Genomic DNA, 14,489 nt, shown 5'->3' with positions numbered 1-14,489 from the left:
TAAAATCTCACCTTGATATCTTCAAATAAAACTGGGCATTCATATTTTGCTGTAATCTAGCGTCGAGCGTCGATACATGGGTTTATGGATGAGAGTACAATCAGAACATCATAAAAAAGAACGCAAAACATATCAAGGTTTATCAATAATGAGTTTGACATAAGATATACTAAAGCGAGATTTGTGAGTCCACGACATCATAGCCCTTGATTTCAACAAAAGTTATGCAAATTGGAAATCAAAGGCAATGATGATGTCTTTATGTAAAGCCCATTATTGACAAACTCAATATGTTTTGCTTTCTTCCTTTTTTTTTGATGATGTTCTAATAAGGGGGGGGGGGGGGGGCACGCCACGAGACTGACACCATGGAGTCATACAGCCCGCGAGTCATAGAGCTCACAAGTCCTACAGCCCATGAGTTGGCCAGCGAGACCAACACATTAAGCCCCGTGTGGTATCTGTAGAATCGCTGGCTGTTTTTAACCTAGTGTCGAACTAATGGGCCTCATTTGCTAGTGTCGAACTCATGAGCTGTATGACTCGTGAGCTGTATGACTCAAGGATGTCGGTCTAACGGTATGACCCCCTTTTGTTAATGCACGAGAATCTTCACAATCCGTAACTTTTTTCTTTCTGTCTGTCTTCCTTCCATTCCTTCTTTCTCTCGCTCTTCAATTCTTTCATTATCAAATATGTTTTTCTTCTCTGCACCCGCATACAACAACCATGTTCAATGATACAGGATGTATAATTACTACTTTTGTCCATTTCCGTGTCAAAGCCTTATCATTTTTTCTCTTTTTTATGGAATAATATTTGTTTCCTTTACACAACTTTACACAAAGATGTCAAACTCTTGAATTTTCTATGTGACGTTTAACAAGGGGGGGGGGAGTGACAACATTCAATTATTGATATTTCATTCCGACTATTTTTTTTTTTTTTTAGTTTACTATATAAAACGTGGACATTTATACACATGTTTCAAGTGTAAGCAATGCCGGATGTTATTTTGCAGCTGTCTAATTACAATCTTTTGCTAGCTCACAAAACTTAATGATTCATGTGATTCTATCAAGCTTCTCAATTACAAATACACGTAGAGTGCGCGTACGTCTTCATGTATACGTACATATTGGTCGTGAGAAACAATACTAGTAACTATATGATACTTTATACAAGTTTACATGGGAACAAACCAGTGTAAACAGACAATAATTTTATGGATAAAAGGTGTCCTACTTGAACAGAGAGAACCGTTTGTGGCAGATTTTATTCATATTGTACTTTAACTCGCGATAATACACACAAAACACAAAATAACACGGTCGGGTTTTTTTAAGCATACATGACTACTTGACATTTTTTGAGATTGCTAAACGACAGATTTTGCACTAAGATATTAAACGATACCAAAAAAGGAAGAATCAAAATAGCTAAACTACGGCTTAGTGTATGCATAGAGTGCCATGAACATTTCAATTTCTATATGTCCATGTGTCATGTCAACTATAAAGTGGTAATATTCTCGGCCAAACTTAGAAAATATAACGATACAGGAGTGGTCTCTTAAATTTGTTATACACTGCATTAATAATGTTTTATGTCATATAGATATCATTGCTGGAAATGAAAACACATGAAATGAAATACATTCAGGTAAAATTTTGCTCCTGCCCTGATCAACCTGTGCGTATAACAATAACTACCACACTGACATACATTGTAATACAATAGAAACGTAGAAATCCCAAACTATCGTAAATCTCTCTCTCTCTCTCTCTCTCTGCATTTACATTATAATATCTACATGATTACAACATAAGAATCATAGCATATGCCAGATAATCATTCCAGTTATCTCCGTATATTAATCATATATAATCAGAAGAGTGCTGACAAAATGCTTTATCAATCAAATGCCATAATGACAGGAGGTTCTACTATACATTGTAGCTCATATAGTCTCCTGTAGACGGGTTGAAAAACTCAAATGATTGGCACCTGTGACAACGGAATCATGATTATGTTGCGACAAAGAAAGTGTCATCATACTATACTCCCGCATCAGTGCCATCTATGTAGGTTTAATTTACATCAACACATACGACAATCTTGTATACATGCATACGCTTAACAGTATTACAGAGAAAATGCATGTGCTTCTATGTACCTGCACCACTAGCAACATTCAAGAACATCACATATATATCGATCAAAAATGATAAAGACAAAAAATAAAACAAGAAACTGCGCATTTATACATATCTACAATTTGACTCAAACTTCAAAATACATGCTCTTCATATATAGGTGCGAAATAGAAACATACAGAAATGCAAAACACGTAAGACACGTAATTACACACATAGCGTATGTTTGATAGTTCCACTGAACCTCAATAGGCTTTCATACGTTCACATTCTCATATCCAATAAATATAATTCAGAAGCATTATAACGGATTAACTCACAGATGTCTGGCCTAAATAGTAACTTTAAGCTGCGTGTTTGTCCATATTTAAAGAGAAGGGGAGCAAGTCTACTAAATATTGCTCCTCTTCACAAAAAGTAATAAAAAACGACAACCAAAAACGAAACGCATGAAAAACAAAGAAACAAACAAACAAGTAACCTTGCCAATATGATCTAAGAGAAATGCTGGGTGACGTGGCGGAGTTTCTCCCTGCCACCTAAATTTGCACATGTGCTTGCATGTGGATTGTCTCTGCTGGCCTTCTCTCTCTCCCTCTCTCTCTCTCTCTCTCTCTCTCTCTCTCTGTTTCGCCTAATGACTCGTTTTGTTCACCTTGGCATCCTGTTGGTGACGTAAAATGCACAGTACTTTGCAGCGATGTGCACTGACAACGTTATTCAACGAGTAAATATACACTTTAAATACACCAATATCAAACACGTCACACGTCCAATGAAGTGTGGTTTTCATCATAATGAGATCTCCTATACACGTTGAAATATTTTACTGTACGAAGCATTGACAACAACAAACACAGACGTATTATACAATGCACTTGCGGAATTCAAGAGTCATTAAGGAATTGACAGATATATTGCGTTGTCTATAGTGTGTAGGCCCTACACAACCATTCTTTTTCTTATTTCTGTTAAATGTTTTACATATAACAGCAACTTGTAACGATGTATCTCCAGTCAGTCATAATGAAATATAAAATGTACGGCGCACAAAGTCACATCAGATTCAACTAACAAAGAACAACAAATATCATAGCTGCGTGGACAACGATTTGTTCAAAGTTAAAGGAAGGATGGGAACATCATGTTTGACTTTTTGTTTTAAATACATACTTGCATTTAATCATCTTCATTATGACACAAACAACAGAATCTGTTAGAAATCATATCTGAAGTAACGTAAAATAAGCATGGATAATTCCTATGCTTATCTCAAAATTTGGAAAAGATACTACACTGTATATACAAGTTTACATGAGATCAAACCAGTGCAAACAGACAATGGATAAACGTGTCTTTAAGTACATATTGTTCTTCGTGAACAGAAAAAGCCATTCATAGCGGATTGCATTCATATTGTATTTTAATACGCGATAATACACAGAAAGCACAAAATACAGTTCTTGTTTTTTTAAGCATGGCTGTACATGACTAGTACAAATTTATGAGATTGCTAAATGACAGATTTTGCATTACAATATCATTTGACACCAAAAAGAGTTAAAATACCTAAGCCACTGCTAAACGTATGTACTACGTAGTGGTAATCTTCTTGGCCAATCTTTGAAAACATTACGATGCATGATCGTAAATGTGTTATGCATTGTATTGATAGTGTGTTAAGTCATGTAAATACTATTATTGGAAATGAAATGAAATACATATAAGTAAAATCGGGCTCCTGCCCTGATCAGCCTCTGCTTAAAATAACTGCCATACCGACATAAAACGTTTAATACAATACAAACATAGAAACTTCAAATCAATAGGATCTGAAATCTCTCTCTCTCTCTCTCTCTATGTACATAATTACACCTACCAAAATAGTTACAACTACATAAGAATCATAGCATATACCGGCGTATCGTCAAAGTCATATTCGTATATGCACATTATAATCAGAAGTGTGCTGACAAATGTTTTGTCAATGCAGCAATGACGCAAAAATCAAATGTCATATAATGCCAGGAGGTTCTATAGCTTCTATAGTCTCCTGTAGACGGGTTAAAAAAGTCAAATAAGTGGCACCTGTGACAACGGAATCATGATTATGTTGCGACAAAGAAAGTGTCATCATACTATACTCCCGCATCAGTACCATCTATGTAGGCTTAATTACATCAACACATACGACAATATTGTATACATGCATGCGCTTCAACAGAATTAGAGAGAAAATGTATGTACTTCTATGTACCTGCTCCACTATCAGAATTCAAGAACATTAATCGATACTAAATGATAAAGAAGAAATATGAAACAAGAAACTGACCCAAACTCTGACTCAAACTCAAAATGCATGCTCCTATTTTATATACATGTGAGAAATAGAAATATACATAAATTCAAAACACACATCCACGTATACACACATAGCCTTGTTTGATAGTTCCACTGGACCTCAATAAGCTTTCATAAGTACATATTATTCTCATATCCAATGAAAATAATTCATAAGCATTATAACAAATTAACTCACAAATGACAGGTCTAAAAAGTAACTTGAAGCTGCTGCGCTGGGTGTTTGTCCATGTTTAACGAGAAGGGGAGCAAGTATACTAAATCTTGTCCCTCTTCACCAAAAGTAATAAAAACAACAACAAAAATGAAACACATGAAAAACAAACGAACAAGTAACCTTGCCAATATAATCTAAGACAAATGCTGGCTGATATGGTGGAGTAACTGTTCCTGCCTGCCACATAAATTTGCACATGTTCTTGCATGTGGATTGTCTCTCCTTGCCTTCTCTCTCTCTCGCTCTCTCTCTCTCTCTCTCTCGCATAATTATGACGCTTTTTGTTCACCTTGGCATCCTGCTAGTACTTTGCAGCATTAGGCTATATACACTTGACAAAATTAATCGAGTAAATACGCACTTTAAATACGCCATTATCAAACACACTACACTTCCAGTTAAGTGTGGTTCTCATGATAACGAGATATCATACACATTAAGATATTTTACAGTACGAAGCATGAGTGATTGAAAACAACAAACACAGACGTATTTTAGCATATTAGTATGCATTTGCGGGATTTAAGAATCATCAAGGAATTGACAGACAGATTGCGTTGCCAACAGTATGTAGGCCCTACAAAACCATGATATTTCTTATTCTTTATTTTATTTTTTTTTGTTTTACATATCATACAAGTTATATACAACAACTTGTTACAATGTTTCTTCAGTCGGTCATGATGAAATATACATGTATGGCACACAAAGGCACACCTGATACAACTACAAACAACAAATATCATAGCTGCGTGGACAACGATTTGATCAAAGTTAAATGGAATGTGTGAAAATGATGTTTGTCTTTGTCGTGTTAACTACATACTTGCATAATCTCCATTAGGATACAAAAAACAGAATCTGTTCGAAATCAAATTCTCGTTGGCGTACAACAAACATGAATAATTTCCAAACTTTCTCAGAATTTGGGAAAGGTAAGAAAAGGAAAACAACCGATGATAAAACGGTGTAGTTATACATGTAGTAGGCTCCTCTAGATTATGTATTATTATTATTACCCATAAGCTAACATCCGAGGAGAAAGGTGGGGCACGAATAAATCATCTATCTAGACTGGTTTAATCGCAAATGGCGCACACCATCGGTTATTCAAAGAAAATGTGCAGAATTTTAGCAGAAAATTGTTCAAAACGGTTATTTTAAAGGCGATACTGTTCATAACACACACTGTAACGTTCTCCAAAAGTACACGGTAGTGACCCAGATAAGTAAACCTGTATACCAGTATAATTGTTATAGCTGACACGGCAATAAAACTTGAGCTATGTCGGTAGACCTTTCTGATAGGTATAAATACTCTTTGTAACATATTCTTTTTAACAATAAGCCTATCATCTCACCTTAAATTTACTTGCAATAAGTCAGAGCTCATGACCGATCGTGGACAACTTCAATACCCTCAATTAGTTATTGTTATATCTATTCGATAACTCTTGGAAATATTTATTTGCATTAAACATTGCTAAATCAATTTAGATCAGCATTCCTTTTTTGGTCATGCTGAAAAAGAAAAGAGATTGTGAAATGATTGATCAAAACGATTTCATACTGTCTGTATACAGATATAGACAAACAAAAACGATGGAATTTGCTTGAAGTAAGTGTACTGTCAATGTATAATGCATGGTTTCATTTACCGTTTCTTGCCATCTTAATTTGACCTTCTCGCTTTGAGAGTGTGAATGAAACACCGACCGCTACCTTTTCCAAGTCGAGATGACCGATTTTCTAGTCATCCTTGTGTGTGTGTGTGTGTGTGTGTGTGTGTGTGTGTGTGTGTGTGAGAGTTTCCCTTTTCATTTTAGACGTCATTCTGATATGCATTATTTCGTTAGTATGAGTCTCTGTGCATGTATGTTATTTATATTGTCGCCAAATATTACTGCTTGCTGTAATTGTCTACAGAGCCAGAAATTTGTATGAGTTTAGTGCATTATTTTAGTGCACCATAGCAAGAAGAAGAAGAAGAAGAAGAAGAAGAAAAAAAAAAACAGGGTCATGATAAATATTATACACAGATGTCTTCGCAAGACCGGTCCATCAGGCATCTCTCAGATTAAAACAACAACAATAGCAATAACAACAACAACAACAACAATGTAGAGTTCTCAAATCACTCCGGATATCAGTTAATTTCATTTGGCTCTCCGAGTCTTGCCGTGGAGTCATTCATTAGGTGACCTACGTTCAATTCAATATGTTTTCACTACGGTCAAAGGTCTCGTCTATACTCATCTACTCGTACTTCTTTCTCCCTTTTTTTTTCCCAAGCTGTTTCCAGATGCATTCTGTCTGGTTCAAAGTCTCTCTGCCGATGGGTTTGTTATCGTCTTCCTCAGCCTCCTCTTCCCTTCCGTCCATCTCTCCATCTCTGTGTGTGTCTTCTCTCCCTTGTTGGTCCCAGCTTATTAATCTCGTAACAGCTGTGTAATATTATTTACCATGTTAAACCTGGGTAAATTCTAGTCTGATGTTTCAAGTCATTCTCGTGTCTTTCGTGTATCTCCTCCTGGTCCTCTCGAGAAATCATCTCCTCGGATATGGTTATATCTCTGCAAGTTGTCAGTTTTATTCATAGCTGCTGCTTACCGACAAAATCTGGCCTGTTCCGTGACCTTTCTCCCCTTCTGGGCTGCTAACTCTGCATCTCTGTGTCAGACTATAAAAAAGTCATTGATAAGACAAACATTTTGTAACACTGCCGTTTTATAGGCCTCTACTTTGACGTTATTTTACACCATTCTAGATCATACATGCTGTCTGTGTTTCTATGTTATTGTTTTTTGTGTCTATATCTATGATAACATGGTTGATGATTTACTAGATTTAACTACAAGTTCGACTTATATTATATTTCTGAAGTTCATGAATTACAGAGCAACACGAGATGAAGAAATAAGTTAAGATGCTAGAACGCTAAACAGGTTCAAAAAATAATCGCATTCCATTGATGCAATTATGGTGATGCTTTTACTCGACATTTTTTTTTTTTTACAAAATGATTTTAAGAACACTAATATTACATTTAGATGGACTACAATATGGGAAAATTAGCAAAAAGGGCTGAAGAGCACGGCGCTTTGATCTAAGTCATCAACTAAAGTGGGAGGGGGCACTACCTAAGATTATCGTTAGTATTGAGACTGAAACGAATGTCGACAGTAAACTAGTAACTCATTCAGCATTTCTGAATGAGTCGGTAGCTTCTGGTTAATCTAGCACTGATCCGCGATTGATCATTGCTTTGAAGTGTTACCAACTTCTTCCCACCATGCTAGTATCCAAGAATATAAACAGGTCAAAATAATGACAGTGTATACGTTATAACTTACGCTCCAGTAACCATTCTTCGAAAAAAAAAAAGAACACGTATTTGTTCTACGTATGATTGCTTTTTTCTGTCTTCATTTGAGATGGCAATCATAAGCATGTTTAGAAGCTACGCGTTACCATAAAAGAATGGGTCAAAAGAAAACTAAATTATCACATACAGAAAATGTGGGTTGGGATAAGACGAAATAGTAAAATAGAAATGAATCGGATTAGAACTTACACCTTCTTTCTAATTCCACTCATTCGTCTTATGGCAAAAACAATACTGATATTAAAAACGAGAAAAAAAAAGTGTTTAGAGAGTGTTGAAGGATGAAGAGATTTTCTGATATAAACTGCATCACAAAACCAACCAAAAGTCTCCAGACATATATATATATTTTTTTTTTTAGGTAAGGGCAGATTCTAAATATACTCTGAGCTTTAAGATGATGTATTGCTCGATTCAAATGGACTTCCCTGAACTATCTTAATGCTAAAAAGAAAAGAGGCTATGTAGTACAGGGTCTATTCAAGCGCTTAATCTTCACCAAGCCGTGCTAGCTGTGCAATGAAAGGGACAAAACACAGGATGTAGACCACCGGAGCAACAACAATTAAGGAATCATGAGATTACACTGAATTAAGCATGGTATATCAACACATTTTGTCTATGATTAATGTCAAGTTTCAAAGCAGTAGATTTATCCTTTCAAAAGTCATCAGACTTGAAATTGAAGAGTGTGTAAAGGACTTCAAGAAATGAAAAGGGGACTCTTAAGACATACCTGATCGTTCTATCCCCCCCCCCCCCCAAAAAAAGGAGCTGTATATAAACTGCTAAAAACACATTTCCCCGTGTATGTTACGATCCCAAACTAGAAAGAATAATTATAGAGGAAGGATAGTAGTCCGGCAGCCAAACCCTGATTTTGGGGCTAAGGTTGCATTGGAATGTTCTAGTTTTTTTTTTTTTTTTTTAAGTGACATTGAATGTTTAAACCTTCTATTTTATCAATCCATATGCTGGAGCTCTGTCAGCATTGAGCAATTTGAGATATACGCGGAAATCCAAGATGGCCGCCGGCGGCCATCTTGAAAATGCTATTTACTTACTTTTAACCCCCCTAGCACATCCAAAATGGGCAATAAAGGTTTTTAGGGATGGAGAATTCAAATCTGAGGTTAGTTTGAGGATATTACTATGTTTTGATGTCTTAAAATAAAATGGCGTCCATTTTTCAAGATGGCCGCCATCAACATGCTGTAGTGTAGACTTTATATGTAGAATCGCACAAAGACCTGACTTATCATTTAAGTTTTCCCCTTTTTTTGGACAAGGGAGGTGCATAATGTAAAAAAGAAAATATGAAGATTAAGGCCTAAAGCTTAGATTCATTGATAAAAACAATACAGGTTAATCCTGTTATAACGTAGTCGCTTATAACGAATGACCGCTTACAACGAAGCAATGCTAGCTGAGTCCCGATTCTCTGTAAATACAACCGATTCGCATACAATGAAATTCGCTTATAACGAAGTATTTTATGTGATCCCAAGCATTTCGTTATAACAGGATTCGACTGTAGTATTATCAGAAGTATTTCAAAATAGTCATGTTGCTTTTCTGTATACATTGGTATACACACAATTTCAAGGTATCTTTTTGACATGATTTTTTGAATACTTCTGCTCTGTAACGGCTCATTATTCTTGTCACAATGACCAAACGAGAGAGACAAGAGATATTACCAGCCATCCAGAAGAAACAGATGAAATAGATGCATAAACAGTATCTTCAGGAAAAAAAAGACTGATATTCAGGAACATGATCCATACATCTCAACCAAATAAAGTAGTAGACAAACTTAAATATTTGGTTTTATACAGAACAGAAGATCTGTTTTATCACCTCTGCCTGTATAGCAGTGTAACCAATGGTGACACTACAAGGGAACAAGCACTTCATTCAGGTAGGATTGTTGAATTGTTTCACACTACTCTTCAGCAAGGACAGGCCCTCCAACAGCAGGGTGATGTAAAAAAAAAAATCTCCAACCGTCATTATATAGGGTTCCAGTTTGATCATTATATTGTATCACTCAAAAGAGATCACTTTCAAAACAATCAAGAAGTATTAAAAAAAAATCATATCAAAAAGATACCTTGAAAACGTTTTCCAGTTTGGGGGGGGGGTCAAGGTCATGCCACCCCCCCCCCCCCCCCGCTTCTGGGGGGGGGGGGCAGCTGTATTATGAGGGAGCGAAGCGACCGAGCCGAGCGAGCCGAGCGAAAAGAGGGGGAGGGTATGTCCCCCTCCCAGGGTGAGAACTTTTTGCAATTTTATGTTGGAAATGGCGCAATTTGATGCGTGTTTTTGCGTGTCTTATGGACTTGAAACGGCCACACTTGTTTAATGAAGGTAGCAGGATATTTAGATGTCGATTATTATTGAACAACTTGCCTATAAAGACATTAGTGGTAGCATTTGAATAAACTTCTTGTATTAATTAATGAATTTCATGAACGCTGTCTCTTGTAAAGCAATCAAATAGAAAAGGCATGCACACGTCGAGGGTGTACATAAGGGATATTTCTCCTCCCACACTGCTAGGTGATTTTACATTTTCAGACCTGAAATTCAGCGATCTGGTGCAAACTTTTGTTGCAATACTTGGAGTTTTTTCTAGCTCCCCCCCCCAAAAAAAAAATAATGGAAACAATTAGGGCTTTTTTCAGGGAAGTGTTAATAGCAAAATCACGGGATTTAGCTATTATTCCGCATGTGCATCACCTGTGTGTATGTACAAAGTCTAGAGGGGGAGGGTGTGGGAAGGGGATGCCCCCTCCCACTCGACGGAGCTATTGAGTTTTTAAAACTGAAATAACGCGATCTGAAGCACACTTTTTGTGGGAAATTCGGAAATTGCCATTCCACAAAGTGTACTTAGTCTATAAAGGGGACCAATCAAGATACCTCTCCCATATTCGAGGGAGGTTTTTTGTTTTTGTTTGTTTGTTTTTTTTTTTTCATTTTTAGAACTGAAATTCAACAATCTGGCGCACACTTCTGTTGGCATATCTGAAAATTTGTCAAATAGAGAAGTGCAAGTCTGCAGAAGGAGACATAGCAGGATGATGTGGGAGGGGATAAGCCCTATTCGGATGGAGATTCTGTATTTTCTGGTTGCAGTTAAACGTTTTTGTGTACACATTTTGTGGTACACGTATATGTTGGGAAAACTCGAAGTGTAGCCATAGTCTACTTGTTTGCACGGGATGGGGGGGGGGGGGAGGGAGATGGGGAGAAAGCGTGGGAGAGTGCTATCCTCACCCTCCCCGTACAGGGAGCTTTTGCCTTTTTAAAATTGAAATTGAGATCTATATTTCGTATACGCATATGATGGAATATTTGGGAAAGTATTTAAAAAAAATGATCGGGGGAACCGAGAGAGGAAAGGGTTGATTAAAAGAGGATATTCCCCTTGTACATGACGGAACTTTTGATTTTTTCAGAATGTAAGTGATAAGTCTTGTGCACTCAGAATTATTCAGAATCTTAAGGGGGCGACTGCCACATCTCCCCCCCCCCCCATCCTCCTCCCCCCGCTTTTGCTATGCTGGTGCTTAGACGGGAACTTTATGTAAGGGAGGAATCTTGGGATATTCATATTTATGGGTATTTTGATTTTTCCCCGATTTTTCCTTTTTTTTTTCTTTTTTTTTTTACGAACCAAAAGTATGTGTGTGTGTGTGTGTGTGTGTGTGTGTAGGGGGGGGGGGAGGGCTGCAGCCCCCCCCCCCCCGGTTCCGCGGCCCCTGTAATACTACAGTCGAATCCTGTTACAACAAAATGCTTGGGATCACATAAAATACTTCGTTATAAGGGAATTTCGTTGTATGCGAATCGCTGTGCCATAGGTTTGTATGTACAGAGAATCGGGACTTCAGCTAGCATTGCTTTGTTGTAAGCGGTCATTCGTTATAAGCGACTTCGTTATAATAGGTAACCTGTATTATTTTTATCAATGAATCTAAGCTTTACAGGCCTTAATCTTCATAAATGTGTTACATTATGCACCTCCCTTGTCAAAAAAAAAAAGGAAAACTTAAATGATAAGTCAGGTCTTTGCGCGATTCTACGTAGTCTACATTACAGTATGTTTATATGGCGGCCATCTTGAAAGATGGCCGCCATTTTATTTTAAGACATCAAAACATAGTAATATCCTGAAACTAACCTCAGATATGAATTCTCCATCCCTAAAAACATTCAATGCCCATTTTTAATGTACTAGGGGGGGGGGGGTTAAAAGAAAGTAAATAGCATTTTCAAGATGGCCGTCGGCGGCCATTTTGGATTTCCGCGTATATCTCAAATTGCTCAATGCTGACAGAGCTCCAGCATGTGGATTGTTAAAAGAGGAGGTCTTAACAGTCAATATCAATTAAAAAAAAAAAACTATAACATTCCAATGCAACCTTACCCCCCTTGGCTGCCGGACTATAGCTCTTACAGAAAATATGAAAAACTCAGGGAAACACGGTTGACATTTTTTCATCTTTTTTTGTGTCCTCATGTAAAATCAAGGGTTAAACTTTTTGAATTCCTTTTTATGATGCACGGTCACATACAGTCTGTTTCAGAGAGGACATTATACACTTTATACTGCTCAAACCTGGCTATGCCCATTCTATCCTATATACTTATCAATAAGACTGCAGAATTAGACGATCGAATTAGAGTATTTGAAAGTAAATCCCCATCTGCATTTAACAATATGAAATACAGAATAAGATACAATGAAATACAATAAGATACAATAAAGGGCATACCAGTCCTGTGTCTTGCCTTCTTTACTTGTCATCGAGCCACTGGTTTAACGGCTTGTCATTGATGGTAATGTCCTCAAGCTGTAGCGTGCACAAAAACACAGAAGTGAATCATACGACAGCGGCTGTCTATTACACCGTGTAGGCCTACATAATTTATATAGAATAACTGATTCATGTTTTCATTTCCAATAGGCAATTGCTGTGTAGAAATATATCACTCTGTTATTTTGGTCATGAATAGCACAGCTTATTGGATCTATTGTCTCGTTGATTTGATACATTTAGAAACGCTACACTGGGGGAAATGTGGTTAAAGTGGTGTAGCGGAGGCAAAAGACAATAATATTCCGGAAAATGGATCACCCTTTCCCTTGACGGATAGATACCAGATCATTAAACTTTTGTCGCAAGAACCTTAAGACTTCTGCAGTAGGCCTATATACTTTGATATCGATCCTATATTCCTATGAGTGTAAATTATAATGATGTTTCCTGCTTTAATAGCAAGGAGTAAATAAAATGGTATCTTGTTCAGAAAATACTCATTTACCTTGCAGTTTGCGGGCTGTGAAGCCATTCCTGTGAAAAACGTCTCAGGTAGGTCGGTGCAGTTAATATCGGCTCGTTTAAGATGAGGCATATGACACAGGAATTTGGCTAAGTGTGTTGCTGCTGATGGAGACCTTGACGACTGACGGTAATACGTTTCAAACTTCATCGAAAGTTTGCGGATCTGCAGAAAAAGACAAGAAGAAGGCACACTTACAGGAGTACTCCATTTCTTTTCACTCGTCTTCGTTATGCAATTTTTACGTGACAAACGCGGCCGGCGTCACATTTTCAAAAGGAGGGGGGGGGGTAACTTCCGGGTTTGAAGCTGTGGCAAGCAAAAAGATAAAGAAAGGTCTTCAGCGCCTCAAAGTTTTCATTTTTTTTAAGTGCCACTTCCGGGTTGAAAAAAAATATGTGCGGGGAAGGGGGGGGGGGGGGAGGGAGTGACAAAATGGTGACACCTCATGTATTATATGTATTTCTGTACGGGTTCCAACAAATTCCATCACCCCCCCCCCCCTTCTATCCCGTTTCGCCTTCCCTTATAAAAACCATCGTGCCATTGACAGATACACAACTTTATAATACAAGGTATAGGGAAGACTCACGACTTGCTACAAAGACGTACAGGACATGAAACAATAATGTCGATTATACCACCTTTGATGAATTCTCGAGGAACAACATTCTGTTGCAATTCTGATTATAAGTATCGGTCCGCTAACCTCTGAATTCACGTCAACTATAAACTTTTCTTTTTGATTCCCTTCTTTTTTTTCTTGCTCGTCAGAATTTTTTTAAAGATTTTTTTTTAAATTTAATTAGAAAAAAAAAAACATCCTTTAATTTGGCAATGTCGCGTCATTGCATATTCTCCAATGGAATCGTTTATTCTGCAAATATGGTATTCACTATTAAATTAAGTACGATCTCCTTATTCCAGGCCGTACTTCTGGTGTGCATGCTAAACACAAATGCAGATTCGACTGCAATGATGTTACTGTATGTCCAACAGAATACACCGCACAATGCCG

The 14,489-nt window shown here is 37.2% G+C and overlaps 1 protein-coding gene across 1 annotated transcript in view; it reads right to left on the bottom strand.

Moving 5' to 3' along the window:
* Positions 1–12,924: 12,924 nt before the first annotated feature.
* LOC140246801 (uncharacterized) overlaps positions 12,925–14,489 on the bottom strand; it is a 112,619-nt gene continuing 111,054 nt past the window's right edge. The window contains exons 11-12 of the mRNA XM_072326133.1: positions 13,454–13,636; positions 12,925–12,981 (exon numbers count right to left, since the gene is read on the bottom strand). Of these exons, the coding sequence (XP_072182234.1) occupies positions 12,925–12,981; positions 13,454–13,636 (240 nt within the window). The remainder of the gene's footprint in view (positions 12,982–13,453; positions 13,637–14,489) is intronic.

The sequence above is a fragment of the Diadema setosum genome, chromosome 3 (assembly GCF_964275005.1).
Source record: "Diadema setosum chromosome 3, eeDiaSeto1, whole genome shotgun sequence".
Lineage (NCBI taxonomy): Eukaryota > Metazoa > Echinodermata > Echinoidea > Diadematoida > Diadematidae > Diadema > Diadema setosum.
The sequence above is the reverse complement of the archived record's forward strand: the minus strand, read 5'-3'. Positions and strand labels throughout refer to the sequence as shown.